This window comes from Xyrauchen texanus, chromosome 12, assembly GCF_025860055.1.
Source record: "Xyrauchen texanus isolate HMW12.3.18 chromosome 12, RBS_HiC_50CHRs, whole genome shotgun sequence".
NCBI lineage: Eukaryota > Metazoa > Chordata > Actinopteri > Cypriniformes > Catostomidae > Xyrauchen > Xyrauchen texanus.
Window position 1 is genome coordinate 11,527,295 of NC_068287.1, and position 22,283 is coordinate 11,549,577.

General features: G+C 36.1%; 1 protein-coding gene across 1 annotated transcript in view; it reads left to right on the plus strand.

Moving 5' to 3' along the window:
* The window catches only part of LOC127653005 (tubulin-specific chaperone D-like), a 54,461-nt gene that overhangs the window by 12,634 nt on the left and 19,544 nt on the right, over window positions 1-22,283 (plus strand). Inside the window, 18 exon segments of the mRNA XM_052139478.1 lie at window positions 1,037-1,193; window positions 10,140-10,197; window positions 10,289-10,318; window positions 10,883-10,968; window positions 11,760-11,840; window positions 11,935-12,008; window positions 12,145-12,262; window positions 12,364-12,424; window positions 12,525-12,547; window positions 12,647-12,678; window positions 14,214-14,276; window positions 14,576-14,652; window positions 14,758-14,839; window positions 14,996-15,114; window positions 16,021-16,112; window positions 17,283-17,423; window positions 18,253-18,336; window positions 19,889-20,047. Coding sequence (XP_051995438.1) covers window positions 1,037-1,193; window positions 10,140-10,197; window positions 10,289-10,318; window positions 10,883-10,968; window positions 11,760-11,840; window positions 11,935-12,008; window positions 12,145-12,262; window positions 12,364-12,424; window positions 12,525-12,547; window positions 12,647-12,678; window positions 14,214-14,276; window positions 14,576-14,652; window positions 14,758-14,839; window positions 14,996-15,114; window positions 16,021-16,112; window positions 17,283-17,423; window positions 18,253-18,336; window positions 19,889-20,047 — 1,537 coding nt within the window.

Genomic DNA, 22,283 nt, shown 5'->3' on the forward strand with positions numbered 1-22,283 from the left:
AGGACTGTCTGTGGCTGTTTTGTTTACGTAAAAATTTTAAGTAGCCCAGGAGTGGTAGAGTTTGGTATGAAGCAGGTTTTAGGAGGTTTGTCAGAGGGGTGTGGAGATATTAAGGACAAATCAGTGAGATTTGCATTAAGCCAAATGTGTGCTACTCCTGATTAGATGTGTCTTTCAATGGCAACACCTCAATGTCATAGACATATGGCAATGAAAATTGTTGTTCTGAGCAGTTATGTGCAGACTACTCATCTGTAATGAAATACTTTTTTAGAGTGTATAGGTCAAGTTTGGGTTTGTTTTGCAAAAATCTGAATACATGTGTAAAGCATGAATCATAAACTCTCTGTAATTTCAATATTGGCCCCACCTAAGTTTTAGGTAGCGAGTTCATCATATCCTATCAACAGTTATCTATCAATACCATCTCCCCATTAGTATTATATTTTGTTTTTGTAAAACTCCAGGTGTATTTGTATTTTTTATTATTATAAAAATTTAATTTATAATAATTTCATAGCTAACATTTTATGTATCCTAAATATACCCAATTAAATAATATTTGAACTCTTCATCATTTAGCAAAAGTAAAGCTTCATTTGAAAGGATGCCCAATAAAAATATTCTGCTCACAAGTGATATTTGCCTTGAATTTTCTTTGTTTTCTTCAAACAACAATAAAAATCTATGCATAAAGCTATTTCAAAAGCACCCTTTGAAAATGTCTTCAAAAGGTTATATTTTTCCCCCTTTTAATCAGAGGAACCATAATTTCAACCAAACAGCCATTATTGGCAAATATATTCAAAATGTTACATGCAAGGGCTTAAACAGTTAAAAATAGTCATGTTTCTCACACTGATTTCATATTCAGTTTGAATTCAACATGTGAATTGTGATTCTGATATTGTAAATATTTGATATACCATTCAGTGGTAAGGCCTACAGTATTTGAGCAGTATTGCTTGAAATGTTTTTGCAATACAAAACTAATGATTATTTTATGCCTAATGTTTTGTCTATATCTCCTCTACAGTGGTGCCACTGATTGTAAAAGCTCTGACATATGAAGAGAAAAGAGGAGCATGCAGCCTGGGCTCAAATGTCCGTGATGCAGCCTGCTATGTGTGCTGGGCTTTTGCCCGCGCCTACGAGCCCAATGAACTAAAGCCCTACGTCAACCAGATTGCCAGGTAACAAACACACACCACTTACACAGTTATTGCACTTTACTGGAACATAATGCATCTCATTTGTGCCATTCATTAAATCTACATTAAAATCATAACATCGGTAATGCTTGCCAACACTGACTGTTGTTTAAACCCTTAACCCTAAGTATCAAACTTTGGCACGTAACTTGTCCTGCACTGTTTGTGCTACGAAAATGAGTGATACCGCAAATCGTGCAGCTTGATGAGAGGTGTGCTTATACTTGGCAATCAAACTTACAATTCACATGGTGTGTGATTTTTGTAAAATAAAAAAAAATGACAAAGACTTTTCAGAAAGTGTTTAGAAAATGAAAATATATGGTTTACATAGAGCAGTTTACACTGTATGCACTTATATTTTGCTTTATTTTGTTTGGTGGAGTTCTTGTGTTTCAGGCATTTGGATCAAACCATATAGAGTTTTAAATGAAATATGAATATATGAAAATATATTCTTTCCCAACCCTGGAGCAAAACTGACTCTTGCGTAGCTCTGTTAATACAAATGCTTTATGTGACCATTCTTAGACCTTTGTGAAGGTGTTTTTGAATGATCTACAGGAAGAAAGTTTTCTTTCAACCAGAACCAACTGTGGTTAGAGTTGATCTGATGTCAGTGATTTTGTGAAAATGACAGCTTAAATTGGGTGGCTCTTTTGGGCTTACGGTTACACTTTCTATCCCAGTTGTTCCCAGCCCTGTTCCTGGAGGCCCCCCAACAATGCACAATTTGTATATCTCCCTTTTCTGGCACACCCATTTCAGGTCTTGGAGTCTCCACTAACAAGCTGATGAGTTGAATCAGGTGTGTTTGATTAAGGAGATATCCAAAAGTGTAGTGTCGTGGGGCCTCCAGTAACAGGGTTGGGAACCACTGTTTTATCTAATGAAAATACAGTTTTTGTAAGTGAGGTTAGGCTATGGAAATTGATTAGTGAGGCTGGCAGCAAATCTGCAGCCCACATAATGAGGACTGTTTGTTATTTAGTCAGTAAATTCTACACTATATGCCAGATGGAATTAAATCTTTTCTTCACACAACCTGATAATTATTTAAAGGTGAAGTATGTACTTTTTTCGAAAAATACTCTTATGTCAACTAAAAATGCCAAACTAAAAAAGTATGTACAACCGTGTTTTCCCATTTATTTTGTCTTATTTTTTCTGAATTCCAGGTTTAAAGTTGAAGTACATTTTATCATTAAAAAACTATTTTCAAATTCATTCATAGAATTTTTATCAAATGAAAACAAGACAATTACTTTTCAACATACCATTGCATTATTTGTTATTAAATGAAGAGCATTTATACTGATCCTCACATAATCCAAAACCCAAAATTGTATTTATTATTATTATTATTATTATTATTAGAATTAATAATAATGCAATTTGGTCAAAAACAGTGCTGCACAGTAGAGCATCACAGTATTAATGAAAGCAGTGATGAAACTCTTTCTTTAGATATTGCTTAGTAATAATGTAATTATTATTATTATTATTATTATTATTAGCATTATTATTACTACTACCACTTCTAAATTGAATATTACATTTTACTATACAGAAGTCGTATTTTCCAATTTCACACGTCTATTTAAATTGAGCTTTTATTTTGGCAGAAAACCAGATGTTTTTGACTGCTTCTCTTCTCACCTCCACAAATTGCTTGCTATATGGGCTAACATGTTTATTAAACCAAAAAGACTATGATTTATTTATTAACAGTGCATTCAGAAAGTATACAGACAAGTATTTTTTTTACTTTTTGTTATGTTGCAGCCTTATGCTATAATGCTTTAAATTATTAAAAAAAAATTTCACATCAATCTACACTCCATACCCCATAATGAAAAAGGAAAAACTTGATTTTTGATAACTTTGCAAATTTATTAAAAAGAAAAACTATCACACTGACATAAGTATTCAGACCCTTAAATCAGTACTTAATTGAAGCACCTTTGGCAGCTATTACAGCCTCAAGTCTTTTTGGGTATGATGCGACAAGCTTTGCTCACCTGGATTTGGGGATTTTCTGCCATTCTTCTCTGCAGATCCTCTCAAGATCTGTCAGGTTGGATGGGGACCGTCGGTGGACAGATATTTTCAGGCCTCTCCTGAGATGTTAAATTGGGTTCAAGTCCGGGCTCTAGCTGGGCCACTCAAGGACATTGACAGACCCTAAGCACACAGGCCACTCTTGCATTGTCTTGGCTGTGTGCTTAGGGTCATTGTCCTGTTAGAATGTGCTCTGGACCATGTTTTCACTAAGGATACTGTATCTCTGTATTTTGCTGCGTTAAGCTTTCCTTCAACCCTGACCAGTCCCCAAGTCCCTGCCGCTAAAAAACACCCCCACAACATGATGCTGCCACCACCAGGCTTCACCGTTGGGATGGTATTGCACAGGTGATGGGCGGTGCCTGGTTTTCTCCAGACATGATGCTTGGAATTGAGGCCAAAGAGTTCAAACTTAATTTCATCAGACCAGATAATCTGGTTTCTTACAGTCTGAGTCCTTTAGGTGCTTTTTTTTATGTGTCTTGCACTGAGGAGAGGATTTCATCTGGCCACTCTGCCATAAAGCCCAGATTGGTGGAGTGTTGCAGTGATGGTTGTTCTTCTGCATGTTTCTCCTGTTTCCACACATGATCTCTGGAGATCAACCAGTGACCATTAGATTCTTGATCACCTCTCTTACCAAGGCCCTTCTCCCCTCATTGCTCAGTTTAGCCGGGTGGCCATCTCTAGGAAGAGTCCTGATTGTTCCAAACTTCCATTTAAGAATTATGGATGCCACTGTGCTCTTGGAAACCTTCAATACAGCTGAATTTCCTTCCCTAGATCTGTGCCTCGACATAATCCTGTCTCTGAGCACTGCAGGCAGTTTTTTTGACCTCATGGCTTGGTTTTTGCTCTGATATGCATTTTCAGCTGTAAGACCTTTATATAGACGTGTGTGTGCCTTTCCAAATAATGTCCAATAAATTGAAATAGCCACAGGTGGACTCCATACTATTGATCACAGCTTATTACTGATGAAACTGGAGAGATATGGTATTAGAGGGATTGCTTATTCATGGCTAAAAAGTAAGCTTTATGGCAGATATCAAGATGTTCGAATAAATAATGTTGAGCCTGATTTATCAAAAGTTTCTTGTGTTGTTCCACAAGGTTCAGTGCTAGGCCCCAAACTGTTTATACTATATATAAGTGATATATATATATATAAAGTGTTTTTGCTGATGACTCTAATTTGTATTGCTCTGTGTATTGGCACTTCTGAATACAGTAGAAAGGGAGTTGGAAGTCTTAAAACATGGTTTGATATTAACAAGTTATCATTGAATCAAAGTAAAACAAAGTTTATAATATTTGTAATCGGCAAATCAATAATCAACTTAAAATTATGATCAATGATGGTGTATGAAATAAATTTCTGGGCATGATAATTGATCATAAATGATGTTGGAAACCACATATAAATAATGTAAAAATAAAAATGTCTGAAACCATTGCAATATTATATAAAACTAAAGATATCTTTAATTAAAAGTCACTATATGTACTGTATTGCTGTCTCATAGTTCTATACTGTTTGGAGGTATATTTATAACATATAAAACTAACACTAAACCAATTTTCAGGCTACAGAAGAGAGCTATAAGATTTGTAAATTGATCAGATTATTATGAACCAACCAACGCACTCTTTATTAAGTTACATGCTTTAAAATATTGTAAATCTAGTTGATCTTAAAACTGCACAGATATTGAACAAAGCATAAAATAATTTACTTCATATATGTATTCTGAGGTTGTTTAAAATACGAGAGAGCCAGTTATGAATATGCATGTTTAAAAAAACATGGGTTAGGACAAATATAAAAAATAGATGTTTAAGTGTCAAAGGGGTGTGGAATAGTTGCAACAAGGAATCAAGAATGTTTAGGTCACTTTGCCATAAAAAAATAAAAATAAGGTTGTGAACAAATATATAAGTAAGGTATGATGATTAATGTGTATTACATATTTGGAGCTTTTGTTTTGCTACTGTTTTGTTTTGTCTTTGTATAGTCTAATTATAGTGGTGAAAGAGATGCCTATTAGGATATGTTATGTAAAAAGGCTAGGCATAATAAGCCAAAGCTTCATCCTACACCTTTTAAGTCAATATTCTTTTTTTTCCTTTTAAATGTAATGCTTTATTGTTAGTTACTTATTTCTAAGTGTATTCATTTTGGACAGTTGTTAATATGGATAAACAAACAATAAAGTGTAGAAACTTCTCAAAGATGATTCAGCGAAATGGGATGCACCCAAGCTAAATTTCAAATGTCATAGGAAAGGGTCTGAATACTTATGTCAATGTGATATTTCAGTTGTCCCCCACCCCCACATTGTATTACATTTGCAAAGTTATCAAAAATCTGTTTTTTGCTTTTGTCATTATGGAGTGTAGATTGATATGAAAATAATAATTTATAGCATTTGAGCATAAGGCTGCATCCATAACAAAATGTGGAAAAAAAAATGAAGGGGACTGAATACTTTATGATTGCATTGTAAATGTATAGTCTGCATGTGCAACATGCTTCATAGTGAGTAAATTGCTTTGCCATCAATACACACACAGAGCGCACTTGATGTTAATGATGCAGTGGCTTCTCACATTCACTTACTGGTGAAGTTCGCAGCTCATGCAGACCGTAAATCTCAGCCTTTTGTGGTTTAATTATCACTCTAGGACATATCAAGATTTTAATCTGATTAACTGTGCATTATAGATTAATTTCATTCCAAATATGTCAAATTCCGTGACGTTCTGTGTTTTATAGTTAATTTTAGTTTTTATGACTGGATTCCGCAATCCCTTCAGTTTTTTCCGCAGCACAGAAATCATTGTGCCTATAAAATTAAGCCATTTGTAGGTTGATTTTCCTACAAATTGTAAACTCTCTGGCTCTGTTTTGCTATCAAAAAATTGCGCTGTGTATAATAATTGTAACGCAAAAGTCGTTGAATAGGGTTAAAGACAATGCTTTATGCATTCTGAGGAGAATTGAGTTTAACCCTAGAATGCATATTTAACTTCACCCCCCCTAAATACAAATGTGGGTTAAAACAACAGCCCAGATAAAATCTTGATACATATTCTTTATAAAAAAGGAAAGTTAACTCTAATGATAATTTTTTATAAATTTTTAAATAGTTGATATATCTTTTATTCATTTATGAAGAGTTTCAAACACATTGAAAAATGTGGACAGAAAAGCCTGTATAACAGAAGTATGGGCAATTTCCATGTTTGGTGGTAAAATATGAAACGAATCTACAACTCTACCCACACAAACACACACATGTAAGTACCATGGACTAGGATAAAATGTTGTTTACAAAAAAATTCATAATTATAAACTTGTTTCATGACAACCTTATGTACTCCATATTACCATATGGCACTTATATTCTTTTAATACTCTATGTAGCAATATTTGTCGTTTGGAGTGGTGATGCGTACACAAAAAAGGAAAGTTGCAGGTTAAAATATATTAAGAAGTGGTCCAGGAGCTAAAACTATTGTGCCCTTGCCATGAACAAGGCATCGAACCTCAGATTGCTCAATGAGGATTGTCCCTGTTATTGGTATATTGTCAAAAACTTTGAAAAAACAAGGGCTGAATAACAGCTTTTTGTACTTGCATGCTACGCATAAATATGTATGCAAAAATTGTATTTAACATATATTTAATAGCATTAATGGAATCTGAAAACAATCTATTACATTGTTAAATACATTCAAGGGGTAGCGATACAAATTATGTACTACATTTTTAAAAAAGTCAGTTCACATGATAGAAGACTCCTTAACTGAGGAATACCTGGAGTGGCGGATCAGAAGACCACTTCATACAAGTATTTGTGTCTTAACTAGATGTTGAGTCATTTTTGACCAGCATATGCATTCTAGAGTTAAAGGAGGGAATGCTTAATTCTTGTATTATAAACATTCATTAAAATGCTCCAGTTAACAGCCTCTTTTCATACCTGTCCACTTAGCTAGAGTTATTTACTGCCTTAAAACCAGTTTATACACCTCTCTGCTCAGAACCTCTCCCTACTGAGACATACAGTTTAGTTTGTTGATCTATGCATTTGCAAGTACATTAATGCATTTGGCGTGGAATGAGGATCAACAACCATAAACAAGCCTTTGTAATGTACTATTAGTTTTATTGTAAATACGATGAAAGACAAAGTACATTGTTTTAGGTCTCCGACAACACCCTAGCACCACTTACATTTCCTTTTAAACATATTTAGTTTTATATTGCATTTATTGGATTTGTTTTAAGAAGTGAATATGGCCAGATTCAGTTGAGTCTAATTCATCTCCACTCTACTTAGAAAATGGCAAAACATTGTATTGTGTAATTATCCTCGTAATTCTGGCATTGCTTGAAAATGGTTACGTGCAGTGATGATACAGTGATTCAGCTCAGGGAAACTTTTTTTTTTCCCCTCCCAGGTTAAACAGTAAGCCCTTCAATCTTCATAAAAACGTAACGATATTATGAGAATCACAGCTGAAAGATGCTTCACTGCCCCCCCAGCCTGCCTCCCTCCCTCCCTCCCTGTTTAGGACAAGTGTGGGCCTGCGAATAACTGACTGTGCACTTTGTGCTTTGCTCCTTCAGTTCCTTGGCCCTCCCCGCAACTACTTCCCTCCTCCCTACCCCAACGGTGCTGCCAGGTTTCGCCTGTTGTCGTGGGTTTCGGTCGCCATTTGGCACACAGGTTGTAGGCCTGTCTAGTCCTGTTCCGATTTCATCAGCAGTCAAAGGTTCTTCTGTTTTCACATTGACGCTTTTAAAAATGGTGTCATTGCTTGAAAAAAATTTTTTTTAAACAAACATTTGCTTGTAAATGACAACAGATTCATTAGTTTAATAAATCACATAAGGACCCTTGCTTTTCACTGCCTTTAATAGTAGCCTTTTCTTTTTTAGAACACTTAGTTAAAGCTTAAAATCAGGTAAGTCAACAAAAGGGGTGGGAATCCACAGGGACCAGATGATATGATATTAAATCAATATCCCTGTCACAATTGAATGGGATTCAAAACTGATTTATTGAGTTATTAAACTCGTTTCTCATTCAACTTAATTGTTCGTTGATACTTTGCACAACTTCTTATCACTTCACTGTAAAGCTAGCGTGTTTTTCATTACTCGAAAGTCCTTGAAATCCAATTGTACTGAGGATCTGAATGGACATCCTTACAAATCAAACCAGTTATAGACTTGTATTCATAGCTCATTTAGAGTTTGTATTTTGGTCCAAAAGAAAACATTTAAATGTTCATTGTCTGAATGTTGCAGTACATTTAAACTTCTCACACAATTTCTTTCATCCCAAAAACACTAATGAAAAGTATTCATTTTGTCATTAGAACAACGAAACATTTTCAAGAGGTAAAATAGTGTACAACAGTAAACTATTGACTAAATATTTGCTTGATACTTTAAAATATGCTAATATGTAATATAAAACACCAACTAAGAACAACTATTTAAATAGCATGTCATAAAATGTGCAGAATTATGCGGTGACTTCTGGAAACATCCTTAATTGTTTTTCACTGTAAATTGTTTATTTTTTATGATAAAAATACTGTATCGGTTGAATTTTTAACCATCCAATAATATGACATTAAAATGTAAATATTATAAATAAAAATATTATATAAAAATATATAATTTTATACATTATGTAAAATGTATATAATTATTTTTTTATTATTTGATCCCCTTTTCTCCCAATTTGGAATGCCCAGTTCTCACTACTTATTAGGTCCTCATGGTGGCACAGTTACTGACCTCAATCCGGGTGGCGGAGGACAAGTCTCAGTTGCCTCCGCTTCTGAGACCTTCAATCCGCGCATCTTATCACGTGGCTCGTTGTGCATGACACCGCGTTGACTCACAGCATGTGAAGGCTCATGCTACTATCCGCGATCCACGCACAACTTGCCACACGCCCCATTGAGAGGGAGAACCACTAATCACGACCACAAGGAGGTTTCCCCATGTCAATTTGGTTGCTTAGGAGACCTGGCTGGAGTCACTCAGCACAGCCTGAATTCAAACTCACGACTCTGGGGGTGGCAGTCAGCATCTTTACTCGCTGAGCTACCCAGGTCCCCCTAATTTTTTGCATTTTAAATTATTTCACCATATATGTTTAGGTAATTTACCATTAACAACAAGCTTTTACTGCATTTTTTTTATTTCTCTGTTAAAATTATTGAAATTTTAATCCTGGCATAAACAAGCAGAATTATAGTATGAAAGGTTTTTCATGTCAGTTTCACCCCAGTTCCTTTCATAGGTGTATGTCTACTGGTAAAATCCACAGTTTGCTGCAAAACTAAAATCCATCCCAATCACACATTTCTTTTGTACATCATATGGTTTGTAACAGAAAAGCCTATTCTCAAAAAATGCATTGATAGAGAAGTTCCTTGTTAATACCAATGTTTTTGGACATTTACAATGGTGCTACCAATTCTTTATTTGAAGCACCCTGAAGTACTTTATAAAGGGGTGTATTAATATGGTAATCATTCATTGCCATGGTCCTTCACAGTACTTAATGTAAGGGTGCTGACATTTAGTTCTTATTTGAAATTCGTGATGATAATAATAAGGCAGAAGCAGTCGCATACATTGCATTATTTTTGTCTTTTAAGAGTTCAAATATGGAAAACCTTAAATCTATATAGTGATTTAATTCGGCTAGATATTTTACCACCTCATATGTTGTGGTTATATCTATAGTTCTACTCTACATGAAAAAAATATTTGTATGATCAAATTATAGTGTAATCACCATTTGTCATTCATTATTGTCTCTATCTTCACAGTGCGCTGGTCATCACAACTGTATTTGACAGGAATGTGACATGCAGGAAGGCTGCCTCTGTGAGTTATCCTTAGATATTCCCTCAGTATACTGCACACATTAAGAAATGTCAGGAAATGAAATGTACATTTATTTTTCTTTGTTGTTTAGGCTGCATTCCAAGAGAACGTGGGCAGACAGGTAACAGAGAAATCTCTATAGTTAAATAAACACTATGCAAGCCAATCACAAACACCTAACACTGATCTACTGTCGAACTGGCCGTATTTGATAAAGTCAGTTGAGTCTGTGTATGGCACTTTCCACAAATGTACAAAATAGGGCCTAAATCTCACAAAGACATTTCATTTATTTTTCAATAAATGGTCAGTGAATGGAGGTTGAACTTCAAGATAAATACTTAATTGATCACTTTTTCTGAAAATCACTTTAACAGAATATGTAAAAAACTATATGTTTTTTTGTTGTATGCGGTCAATAAGGTCATGACCTCTAAAATAGGACAGGCATGCGTTGTTTAAACTTTAAAGCCATCTACTTTTCATGCTTTAATAATGTTATGTTAGATACAACTTTATCTAACAAACATAATAATTATCACAACAAAAAAACATGGGATTTGTGCATCTAATGCTTTAAAAAAGGAAAGGGACACCAGATTGTATCATATTTCCGGAAAGTGCTGTATCCAGTTTCTGTAGCAAGCGCTGGGTTTCTAATGCTTTTTATATCCTGTCTACACAGGGCACCTTCCCCCACGGCATAGATATTCTCACAGCCGCAGACTACTTTACAGTCGGTAACCTGAATAACTGCTACTTGACAATCAGGTAAGAAATAAAGAGGAGAAAGAAGAGCAGTTTTAGCATGCTTAATTGAGCCCCATTGTGCTCCTGAGTACACACTGTGAACATTACAGCGACAGGTTTATCAATCATACACCCCCATTCTGAGATCAGTCAGACAATACAAAGGCATGCACAGTGTGGTGTGATATCTGTGTGGAATGATTTGTATGCTTCAATGAATGAGGCAGCGGTTATTCTCTTGCCTCTTTAAGAAGGGTCCACCCTCCAGAAAAATGACACCATTTGACAATGGCATCTCCACTTAGAGAAAGAGCGATGAGAAAAATGCTAGCCTTGGGGAGTAAAGAGCCATAATCGAAGTTTGGAAAAAGGTTTTGCCATTGTGACAACATATAAGGCACTACTCTTTCCAACAGTACTTTGGAACAACTTTTTTGAAAGCACTATACAAATGTAAATAATTGAATTTAAATATTCTGTGCAACGTTAGAAATGTGTTAACAAGTAGGGATTTTGCTGTGCTGTTTAAACCATATATACCTGCATATACAGTATCTGTGCGGCTATCAGTAGGCAGGACTGCTTTACATCATTTACACATAGAGTGACAGGAAACATATGAAGAATCTACAAAATGTAGAATATGGCCCCTGGGTTACAGTCACCTGGATTAACTTGAGGTCAAATGTCACAATAGTGATAGCTCAATGATTAGCCCTATAGCGGGATTCAAATGTCCAGCCTTTCGATATTTAACCACAGATATTACACCACCATCCTTGTTTTATGACCTTTTGTCATTTGTTTTTCAGTGTGTACATCACTGGTTTTGAGGAATACACCAAACCTCTAATTGACCATTTGGTGGCTATGAAAGTCAACCACTGGGATGGGTAAGAATATGTTTATTGATTTGTTTACTTATTGTGCTTATTTCTCTTTTTTTGTTTTGTTTTCTGAGTCTGTATTTTCATTTATATTACTCAGAGTGATCAGAGAGCTGGCCACAAAAGCACTGCACAATCTAACTGTCCAGGCTCCTGAATACATGGCCAACACTGGTGAGAAGAACTCCTTCATATGTCTATAAACATTTGGCTAGTGCATGTCATGCCCAGAAGATGGTTCGCAACATTCACAGATATCAGAAAATACCATTTGATTTTATTCTGTCCCCATCGTACCTTTACATTTCAGTGCTACCCCAACTGTTGCCCATGGCGACAGGGATGGACCTACATGGACGTCATGGCGCTATCCTGGCCTGCGCTGAGATTACTCACGCACTTTATAAGCTTGCTGCCAAGAACAATAGGTTACGCCGCACTCACACTTTCTGGTTACCACATCTGACCTGAATCACATCAAAGAATTGGCAAACAATAATACGATTTTATCTAATGAATTCCTTTACAGTTCTGTGACTGATTTCCTGTTATCTGACACCATTGAAGGCCTCAAGGGCATTCATCAGAAGGTCAGCAGAAACAGTCTCTCAGTAAATATCATTATCTCAACTGTAAAACAAGAAACTTACTTAATTGAAACTTACCCTCCAAATATGCATTCACTCACAGCTCTCTGACAGAAAGCAGTACAGGTGAGTACTTGCCTCATTAGCCAGCAGGTAACTGACATCAAAGCCTTTCAGAGGGACTAATTTGTCTATAGTTTGTGACTGATGTTCTTTTCACCCTAGGGGATTTGGTGGAGAGCTCATGAGACCAGCTGGTATGAACCAATTATTTGCAGTCATTCTATTCAACTGATTGTGCTTCTTGCATTGAAATAATAAACAAATTTTGTTGAATGAGATGTTGGATGGTTGTTGCCTATATTTAGTGGTGCTTAAAATGGCAAACATATTTAAACATGTCTCACTATTGCTCGTACTTCGGGTTAGGGATTTGAACAAACCTCTAATCCCAAGCTTAGCAATGCCCTGCCAACAATTCTTCTTCTTATTATTATTTTCATTAGATTGTTAATAAAACGTATAATATTAAAGTCAATTTATATATTATATTGTTGATAGAGAAGCTGTTAGAAAATCGTTTACTTAATACATTTCAGATTTCTTTGAATCAAGTCTAAAATACAATGTCAAATCCAGCTAGAATTGACATTTTTGAAGTTCTGTCTGAATGAGAAGATTTGCACTTTTAATTGTACATTTACATTTATTCATTTGGCAGACGCTTTATCCAAAGCGACTTACAAAATACATCACGAGCGATTCATTTTAAGGAGACAGCTGTACAAAAAGTGTTGCATTACATGTTCCACTTGCATCAGAATAGTAGTATTCAAGACAGATTAGAGTGCAACAAGAAGAATGAAAAAAAAAAATATATATATATATATATATATATATATATATTTATTATACTGCCACTGAAGAGAGACAAGGAGTCATGTGACATGCGCTCTCTTTGGTTGTTGAATTGCAAAGGGCTTTTTGTATGTGCTATTTTCTTAAAAGTGTTGGCTATAATAAAGGGGTTGCACAGACTAGTTAACTACAACAAATGTAGTCGACACCAACAGCCTGAAGTCAACTACTCGGTGCAGTACAGTGGTTGTGAAGTAACATTCCATAGGCTACTCTGATAAAGATGACACACATTCTACAGTGACCTGCAGTGTATCCAAATTGGCTTTCAAATATAACCAATATACTACTGTTATGCTCACTTGGATTTTGTCCGCTCCTTCAAGAACACAATTCAGTGACCGTTAGAAAAGCTTTTCGAGTTTGAGTCCAATGATCTGACGGATTGCATCCCGATTTTCAATTTTGTGTGTTGGGACATGTGACTTGGATGCTATTCACTGCTTCAAGAACGTGATTCGGTGACTGTTTTGAAAAGCGGTTCAATTTGGAGTCCGATGACATGACAGAATACATCCCGATTGTCAACTTTGTATGTTGGGACATCTGACTTGGATGCTGTTTGCTTCTTCAATAAAGCGATTCGACAACAGTTTAGAAAACCACTTTTTGTTGGAATCCAATGACATGACGGAATGTGTCCCCATTTTCGTCTGCACGCTAGATCTCATGGCCGCCTGAAACCATTCGAACATTCGACTGCAAGAGGACAGCTCTGCGGTGGTTTGGCGGTGGAATGACGTCACGACTATTCAAATTCGACTCGACTACTGGGCTCGACTATTAAAAATCAGTATTCGTGCAGCTCCTACCATAATATGAAAGGCCTGGTGACCATTAGCCATTTAACACTCAAACCTTTGTCTTTTTGCAGTCTGTGGCCTTATTGAAAAGCTGTCTCTCTCCAAGATGCCATTTAAAGATGACCCAGTTATTGGTGAGTCAACCACTCCACTATACACTCACTAAGCACTTTATTAGGAACACCTTCTCACCTTTGGCGAGAAACGACGTAAAATTGAAGTTTATTTATTTTTTCTCAGGGAAAATCTTGACATCCTTTGCACATTCATGACCCTAAGAAGCTCTTAACAGTTACTTGTGTTCATGCGAGACATGTGTCAGATGATCATGCATACCGCTACGACAAGCTTCTTTCTTTGTGCTCATGTAGGTGCAGCAGATGTGATTAGCTGATTTTGATTGTAAATTACTGTGTATTATGATTTCTTGCAGCTGGATGGCAATGGCTAATTGACGACAGCTTGAAGAAACTTCATCTGTTTTCTAGTGGGGCCAGACTGGGTATACAGGTAAAACATACTGCCCGTAGTCCCAAAGTGGCATGTAATTGCAATGAATTTGGTCATTTAGCCAATATTGCATTATTTAATGTAGTGTTTATGTGCTTTCTGAAGGATGCTGCAGTTTCAGCATTGGCAGCGCTGTGTCAACAGTTTTATCAGGTTGAGCCGGGGGTGGCTGATGTGAAAATGCAAGGTACAGGGCAAATGAGCAAGAAATGATCTCTGAGCCATACCTTTTATTAATTTACTTTCCATATACATTACATGGCCACAAGTATGTGGATTTTCCCTTTTTACTTAACAGCTTTTATAGCTCTATAATAGTGTTTGTGCATTTGTTGCCATACAGAACAGTTGGTTAGTCAATACCTGTCTGCCTTGGAGAGTCCTGAGGTAATGACCCGCTGTGGCTGTGCTCTTGCCCTGGGCTCACTGCCTTCATTTATGATACATGGCAAACTACAGCAGGTAACACCCCCTGACTAATACGTCTCTCCTTGTCAGCTCAAATCTGTATTTAATCTGTTAGTCTGAGTATCAGTGTTCCCTTTAATTTTTTACAGCACTGAGAAAATACTTTTCTCTGAGCGCAAACTTCAGTATAGCAACTAATAATAATATGAAAGTACAATATTTTCAAACAGCCACATTTTATTAAACCATATGCATATTATATATATATAAACATTATATACAGTATTGTGCAAAAGTTTTAGGCAATTATGAAAAATGTTGCATAGTGAGGATCTCTTCAAAAATAGTTTTAATTTATCACTTAATGTCATGAACAGTCAAGTAAACATAAAATATAGAGTATATATATATATACACTACTGTTCAAAAGTTTGGGTTCACTTGACTGAAATGTTTCTCATGATCTTAAAAATCTTTTGATCTGAAGGCGTATGCTTAAATGTTTGAAATTAGTTTTGTAATGGATGACTTTTACTGAAAAGCAGCCAGTAAGTGCCCAACATGGATGGGAACTCCTTCAATACTGTTTAAAAAGCATCCCAGGGTGATTCCTCAAGAAGTTGGTTGAGAAAATGTCAAGAGTACATGTCTGTAAATTCTAGACAAAGTGTGACTACTTTGAAGATGCTAAAATATAACGCCTTTTTGATTTATTTTGGATTTTTTTTTTGTCACAACATAATTCCAATATTTTCACTTCTATTATTTCATAGTTGTGATGACTTTACTATTATTCTAAAATATCAAAATAATAAATAAAATAAAGAATAAGTGACCCCAAATTTCTTTTATGTGTGTGTATATGTATGTATGTGTGTGTGTGTATATATATATATATATATATATATATATATATATATATATATATATATAAAATTAATGTGCATGTGTATTTTCTAGATCTTGTCTGGGCTCCAAGCAGGCTGTAAAGTGGCAAAGAAAGAGGAGAGTCTAACAGAAGGCAGGAGGGATGCGGCCATAGCCATGTCACAGTGAGTAATTCTTCTGCACCTGAAGAACCAGTTTGCCCCAGCCTGGTCAACACCCGCTCCTTCCTGCTTGACCTGAAATTCATTACTGTTTCATGACACTGCATTGTCCCGTCTTGAATCTTAGGTTCATAGGGTTGGCTTGATACCATAATGTTTGACTGTGGTATGATACCAGCACTGATACCTTGATGTCCATGGTGACCAAATCGATACCTTGATACCAACAGTTTTAGGTAGACAGTTGAATGTGCATGATAGATTTGCATATCATGTAACATAAGCCAGTAATTAAACCACAGTTTGTCCCGGCCCTTTAATCTGATTGCTTTCGCTTTGTTTGGAATGGTTTTGATTAACAGAGAAAAAAAAAAACACAAGACAAAATAACTGGCTTTATACAGTAAAGTGCAACAGTCTGGTTCCGTGAGTAAAAATACATTTTCATAAGGGAATTGATTATTAATGATAACTTACAAACCTTTAAAGACAGACCTACTTTGAGCTCCAAGGTTGTTAATTGATGGTTGATTCCTCTGCTAAAGCCACTATGGATTTTGTTGTTTCAGCGTAATAAAAAAAAGAATTGTGTTTAAATTGGAGCATTGTCCAATTTTCAAATAATCTTTTGCTTTGTTTGTAAAGTTATCTGTGAGGTGGTTTGTTTTGTTCATGGCTTAGAACTTTTTTTATGAACAACTTTATGAATCCCTATGGGAAAATAATCATGGGAAAAACACTTTTGAAACCAAGATGGCTGAAAAAGTTAGTGGGCACTGTTGCGCTCCATTGTGTCTAAAAGGTTACTTGAACATAGTTTCTAGAACTGTTGTGCAAAAGCAGTATCATGTATATTACATACTGAAATACAAATTAAGTCTGTCATTTAGAGGTACATAAGGCCCATCGTTAAATCAATCAGGGTCACAACAACTAACTATTTATAAAGGGCTTATAAAACTTGTGAACAAATGATCATCATGACTCAAGCAGCTTGTGTCAGCATATTTTCTAATATTCCAGAATATAGACATTATACATAGTATTTGAGCACAATTAGCATACCTTGCCCAAATTTACGCACAAAAATATGAATAATATTCACAGAAAGCCAAACTCTGCATCATATACTTTCAAAATGTTTAATGTATGCTGTATCTCTTGTTCTCTCAGGGTGTGTCTAGCTGTTGGAGTGTGTGCGCTAGGCAGCCCAGACCACGTCTTGTGTGAAAGCAACATAAGAGCTGTGTATGAAGCCTTGTTGGACTGTATGAACGACTACAGCATGGACAGTCGAGGGGATGTCGGAGTCTGGTGAGTACAATGCATACTTGGTGGTGCCTGTGGAATGCACTTTTGAAGTCACTTCTCACACTTTCCCTGAGGCGACGTTTATCTAAGCTTACCTAGAGGAATGTCACCATGCCTGCCTGCCACCGTCCTGCTGCCTGCCACTCTTTACCCAACAAGTGATGCATTCGCTACCTTAGGGTGCTCAGGGAATGCCTCCAGGCTTAGAAAAACCTCAACACAACAGTGGAAATGTCATCAGTGAACAAACAGTTGATCAAAAAGTATTTAGACACTCAAGGCCACTTACAGTTATGAATGTCATTGCGTTAGATAAAATATCAAACCAAGTGGTCTCTGTAAACAAATAATGCTTGACCTTTTTATCATACAAACAATTACATTTAACAAACTGGGGTTAAAGTCATTCTAGTGGATGAAGTAGTTTCCCCTCAAGTTCACACAGGTGTTCTAGCAGAGTAACCACAGTGTAGTTTATCACATTCACTAATGAACATATTTGACAACAAGAAAGGGTCCAATATATGTATTTATTTAATCTTTAATACTCAAATGTTTTGCCTGGGATGTGTCTTATGCATCTTTTTAAAAAAAAAAATAATAATAACTTGGGTTGTTGGTACTTTGTTATCCAATGCATATATTCATCCATGTCTAAGTGTGGCTTCAGTTTCAAAATACTATTTGGAGCCAATGTATGCAGTTATCATAACACTTATAACAAAAATAACAAAACAGCTGAATATTTAAAGTCTCCATCATGTGGTTGTGGTACTTGAGGGCAGTATGACACACACAGTGCAGCTTTGACTCTTTTGTCCTTGTGTTTTAGGGTGAGGGCGGCAGCGATGAGCAGTCTCATGGACGTGACCATGCAGGTGGTGGCGTCTGCTCCAGATATCCTCTTCTCTGACCTGTGAGACACTCTAAATCTACCATAATGTCAAACCAAGTGCAACGTTTAACATTTAACATATTTGTTGCCACAATAATGTCTTTACATGCAGTGTATGACTGATAACATTATCGATATAAAAAAATTATGTATATAATATGTGACCGATCACGGAAAGTAGGGACACAAGTCGGTTTTGGGGCATTTTGAGTTATTCACATATTCTGAAAGTGTAGTCTCCAAGCTTTCCAACGATTTGTAACACATGGAAATCTGACAATATTTGGAGAAGTTGTGGCCACTTGAAGGTGGGCACTCAAAAAGCTAAAAGGGTAGAAAACGGCCTCAAAAGATTGTGCAGTTCTCACCTCTCTGCTGCTGGGAGTGACAATAGGGCTCATTTACATCTCATTTAGATAAGCCATACCTCTGTAAAGCTCCCCTGTAAAGCACAGGGGGAGCAAAAGGTCAGGAAAATGTGCCATCAAAGAAAAAAAAAAGTTTGCAAACAGGTAATAAATAAATGTCTCTTAGCATCTACCGATAAAACTGTATAGGCAACTCTTATGTACACTGAGTGCTTTTCATACAAGAATGTAAAACTAAATTCAGGTGGTTGGTTGATAAAGTGACATTCCACTTTCATCGTCGCTCAGATCGCTCTTCAGAATCAGTGAACGCTTGTTCATAAGCATCCGCTTGTCGAAGAAGTACTTCAAAACATTTTCGTTGTAACGGCCACGGTTCAGCTCGTCTCGCGACATTCTTTGCGGCGTCCATCTTCATTGAATTTTGATATCAGATAGAGCCGGCTAGAGCGCTCCATAATAAGTAGCCACGCTGTTGAGGGCGGGGGCAAAAGCGCCGGCGGCTATTCAGTACGGAAATACACACAGACAATGATACGCCCCTACTGCATGCTAGAATCTCCGAAAAACAAGCCGATTTCAACCTCAAAATGTACGCTTTTAAATATACCAATACTGTTATCTCAAACATGGAGAGGCTTCTTCATGATCTCAACTAACAGATTCTGCAAAAAAGCGGAAATCACCAATTTTGGAAAAAAACACTTGTTTCTCATTTTGCTCACAAGTTGTGCTGCCGACTTGTGTCACTGGTTTCCGTGACGGGTCACATATAATATTGATTTATTGTTATCTGGGTGCTTTTCTCAGTAAATTTGTATAAATGCGAATAAATTAATAGGCATATCATTCAATCAATTCGATTACAATTCTTAATTGATTGACAGCTCTATTTACAGTACATTTACTCAAAATTGACAAAAACATTCAAAGAGAAAATGTGCATTATCCATTCACAAGGCTTTTTGTAAATTCGTCAATCTCACATTGGCCAAATGACCACTTCTGTTAATTAGTTATTGGCCAAAATATCGGTTTATTAATTGGCCTGGCTGATATGTCAGTCTGTCAGTACTTATGCAGAGTCAATATTTCACAGTCTAGGGTCACTATATGCAACATTCTATCCTCTTAAATTGGTGAAAACTTGAGGCTTGTTTACCTACTCATCACAGATTAATCAATATTTTTCTCTTTCTCTGTAGTGTTCAGCGAATGATGTGCTGCCTGGCCCAGCAAGCTGCAGAGAAGATAGACCGCTACCGAGCCCATGCTGGCACCATTTTCCTTCGTCTGCTCCACAGCTCGGAGCCAGCAGTACCTCACATTCCCCACCGAGATGAGCTACTGACCATCTTCCCTCCGTGAGTGCACCAGGGGTTTAACTGGGCTCCTGACATGTGCCCCATTTACAGTTTTCCAATCAGAATGAACTACACCATACTTATTTTCATGAACACATATAAGACTAAACAGTATTGGTCCCAATCCCATTATGTGCTAGGATGAAAATACAACTTGATCTGACCTAAAAACCTTAAGAAGGTTTATGCTTGATGTGTCTGGACAAGCGTGTAAAGGGTGTGCATCGCATCCATAAACGCTCTGTTTTGTGCTGCCGTGCACATTCCAGTTTTGTCAGCGTGCAATTTTGCCTGTGGCGCTTTAATTTCATTGCATGAATTTGAGGGAAGTTTGGCTGGCCAGATGCACCTCTACACTAAACAATTTTTTACAGTTGTCAGTCCTGTATTTAAGTGCTTAATACGATTACGATCACATACAGTTATTACAGTTATTTATGAGAGTGACTACATTCTGTAACCAAACTTACACAGTAAATGTTCAGGACTCACTGTGTGAACCTGTGTGTGTGAATGGAACCATACTGGACAACTAGTTGTCAGTCACGTCACATTATGTGAGAGCATGTCTCAAGCTGATCATGAGAGGTTTCAACTTACGGAGACGAAGATATCAGCTTCCTGTCATCTGAAGATATAGCCGCGCAACACAAAAGCTGCGCTCTACACTCACACAAAAGTAATCAAAGCTGCTGCTGGTTAATTATGAGTTCAGTGGATGAACTCGCACCTTGTTTGAACACGTTTATTTAATAACATGGTGTCAATTGTAATAAGATATGCCAGTGTTATGGATGTTGCCATCTTAGTTTTTTTTTTTAGTCACAGTCAATACGGTTACAGGTGTTGTGACTTTGATTGTTCGTTCATTCATTCAAGACTGTAAGCTGTTGTATAAACAGGACATTTCAAGTCCACCTGTAAGTAAATGCAGTTGTCAATCCCAAACACTGACTGTGTGAACATTAGCCTTTTGGAGGCAGAAAACAACTACTGCAGATAATGACTGCAAATATTGTTAAAATCTGGTTTTTGCCTGAACAGTTAAATCGCTTGTTGAAGCTGAACATAAAAGTATGTTTTGAGTATTTATATAAAGTAGGTCCAAATGTATGAGACCACTTTGAAAATGTGCTTTTTGTAATTTAAACCTCAAAATGAACAAAGATTTAATCTAAATTTGAACATCAAAAATGTATTAGTAATATTTAATATTTAACAAGTAATATTAAGATTTCTGAATTTTTCGGTCTCTAATCAAATATTTGCAAACTTGTGACATTGACCATGTTTACAACTTTGTACAAAAGACTTTGTACACATTATGCTTTTTGAAACATTCTTGAATCATGCTGGATAACATGGATCATCACCAGTTTTATACACACATGTGTAGTCCATGCTGTCTTAGAGCAAAAGGGGTCATACAAAATACTAAGAAATCTGGAATTTATCTAAATCCTTTGAAATTATTTTTAAAACTTTTCACTCAAATTGTATTAAATAAAATAGATTAAATTAAAATGAAAAAATAGACAAATTTTTACTAGTGGTCTGGTCTCCTATTGTTAGTAATAGACCCATTTTAAGGGGCCTATCACACTGAATGCGTTTTTGTTTCTATCTGCGTAGTTTAAATAAAAGTTTTTGACTATTCCGGCACAATAGTCACTGTGTCAGGTTAAAAAGAACTTCAACTTTTAAAAAGGCATTTTGAGACACCTGCACTCTGCTCTTTTCGTGGTGATTTGTTTTAGTGCAAGTACTGGTTCTGTCTGAACGGCCCCTAAGAATGGAAGCATTTGTCCACTACCTTTTTGTACATTGATTGAAAATGTGCAAACACAGGCTACTTGTGACTAGGGCTGGGTGATATGATGATAATTTTTTTATTATTAGAATACTTTTTTTTTTTTTATGACACATTTTCTAACAGTCAGTCCAGAATCGGTTTTCAAGTTTTTAATAAAAATGGATCTTAAACATCATATTTTCAAACACAAAATAAAAATGGTTTATTTTAGGCAGTGTATTGCATTTTTCAAACATATAGATTTCATAAAATTATTTTTAGAATGTTAAAATGAAAATGATAAAAATTGTCTTTATACTGTTTGTTTTGTTTAGTAGTCGACCGAAATGGGTTTTTCATTGGCCGATATCTATAGAGCAGGATGGCCGACATAAATGCAGATAAACATAATACAATTGAACAAAATCAGCAAATCAGATGTAC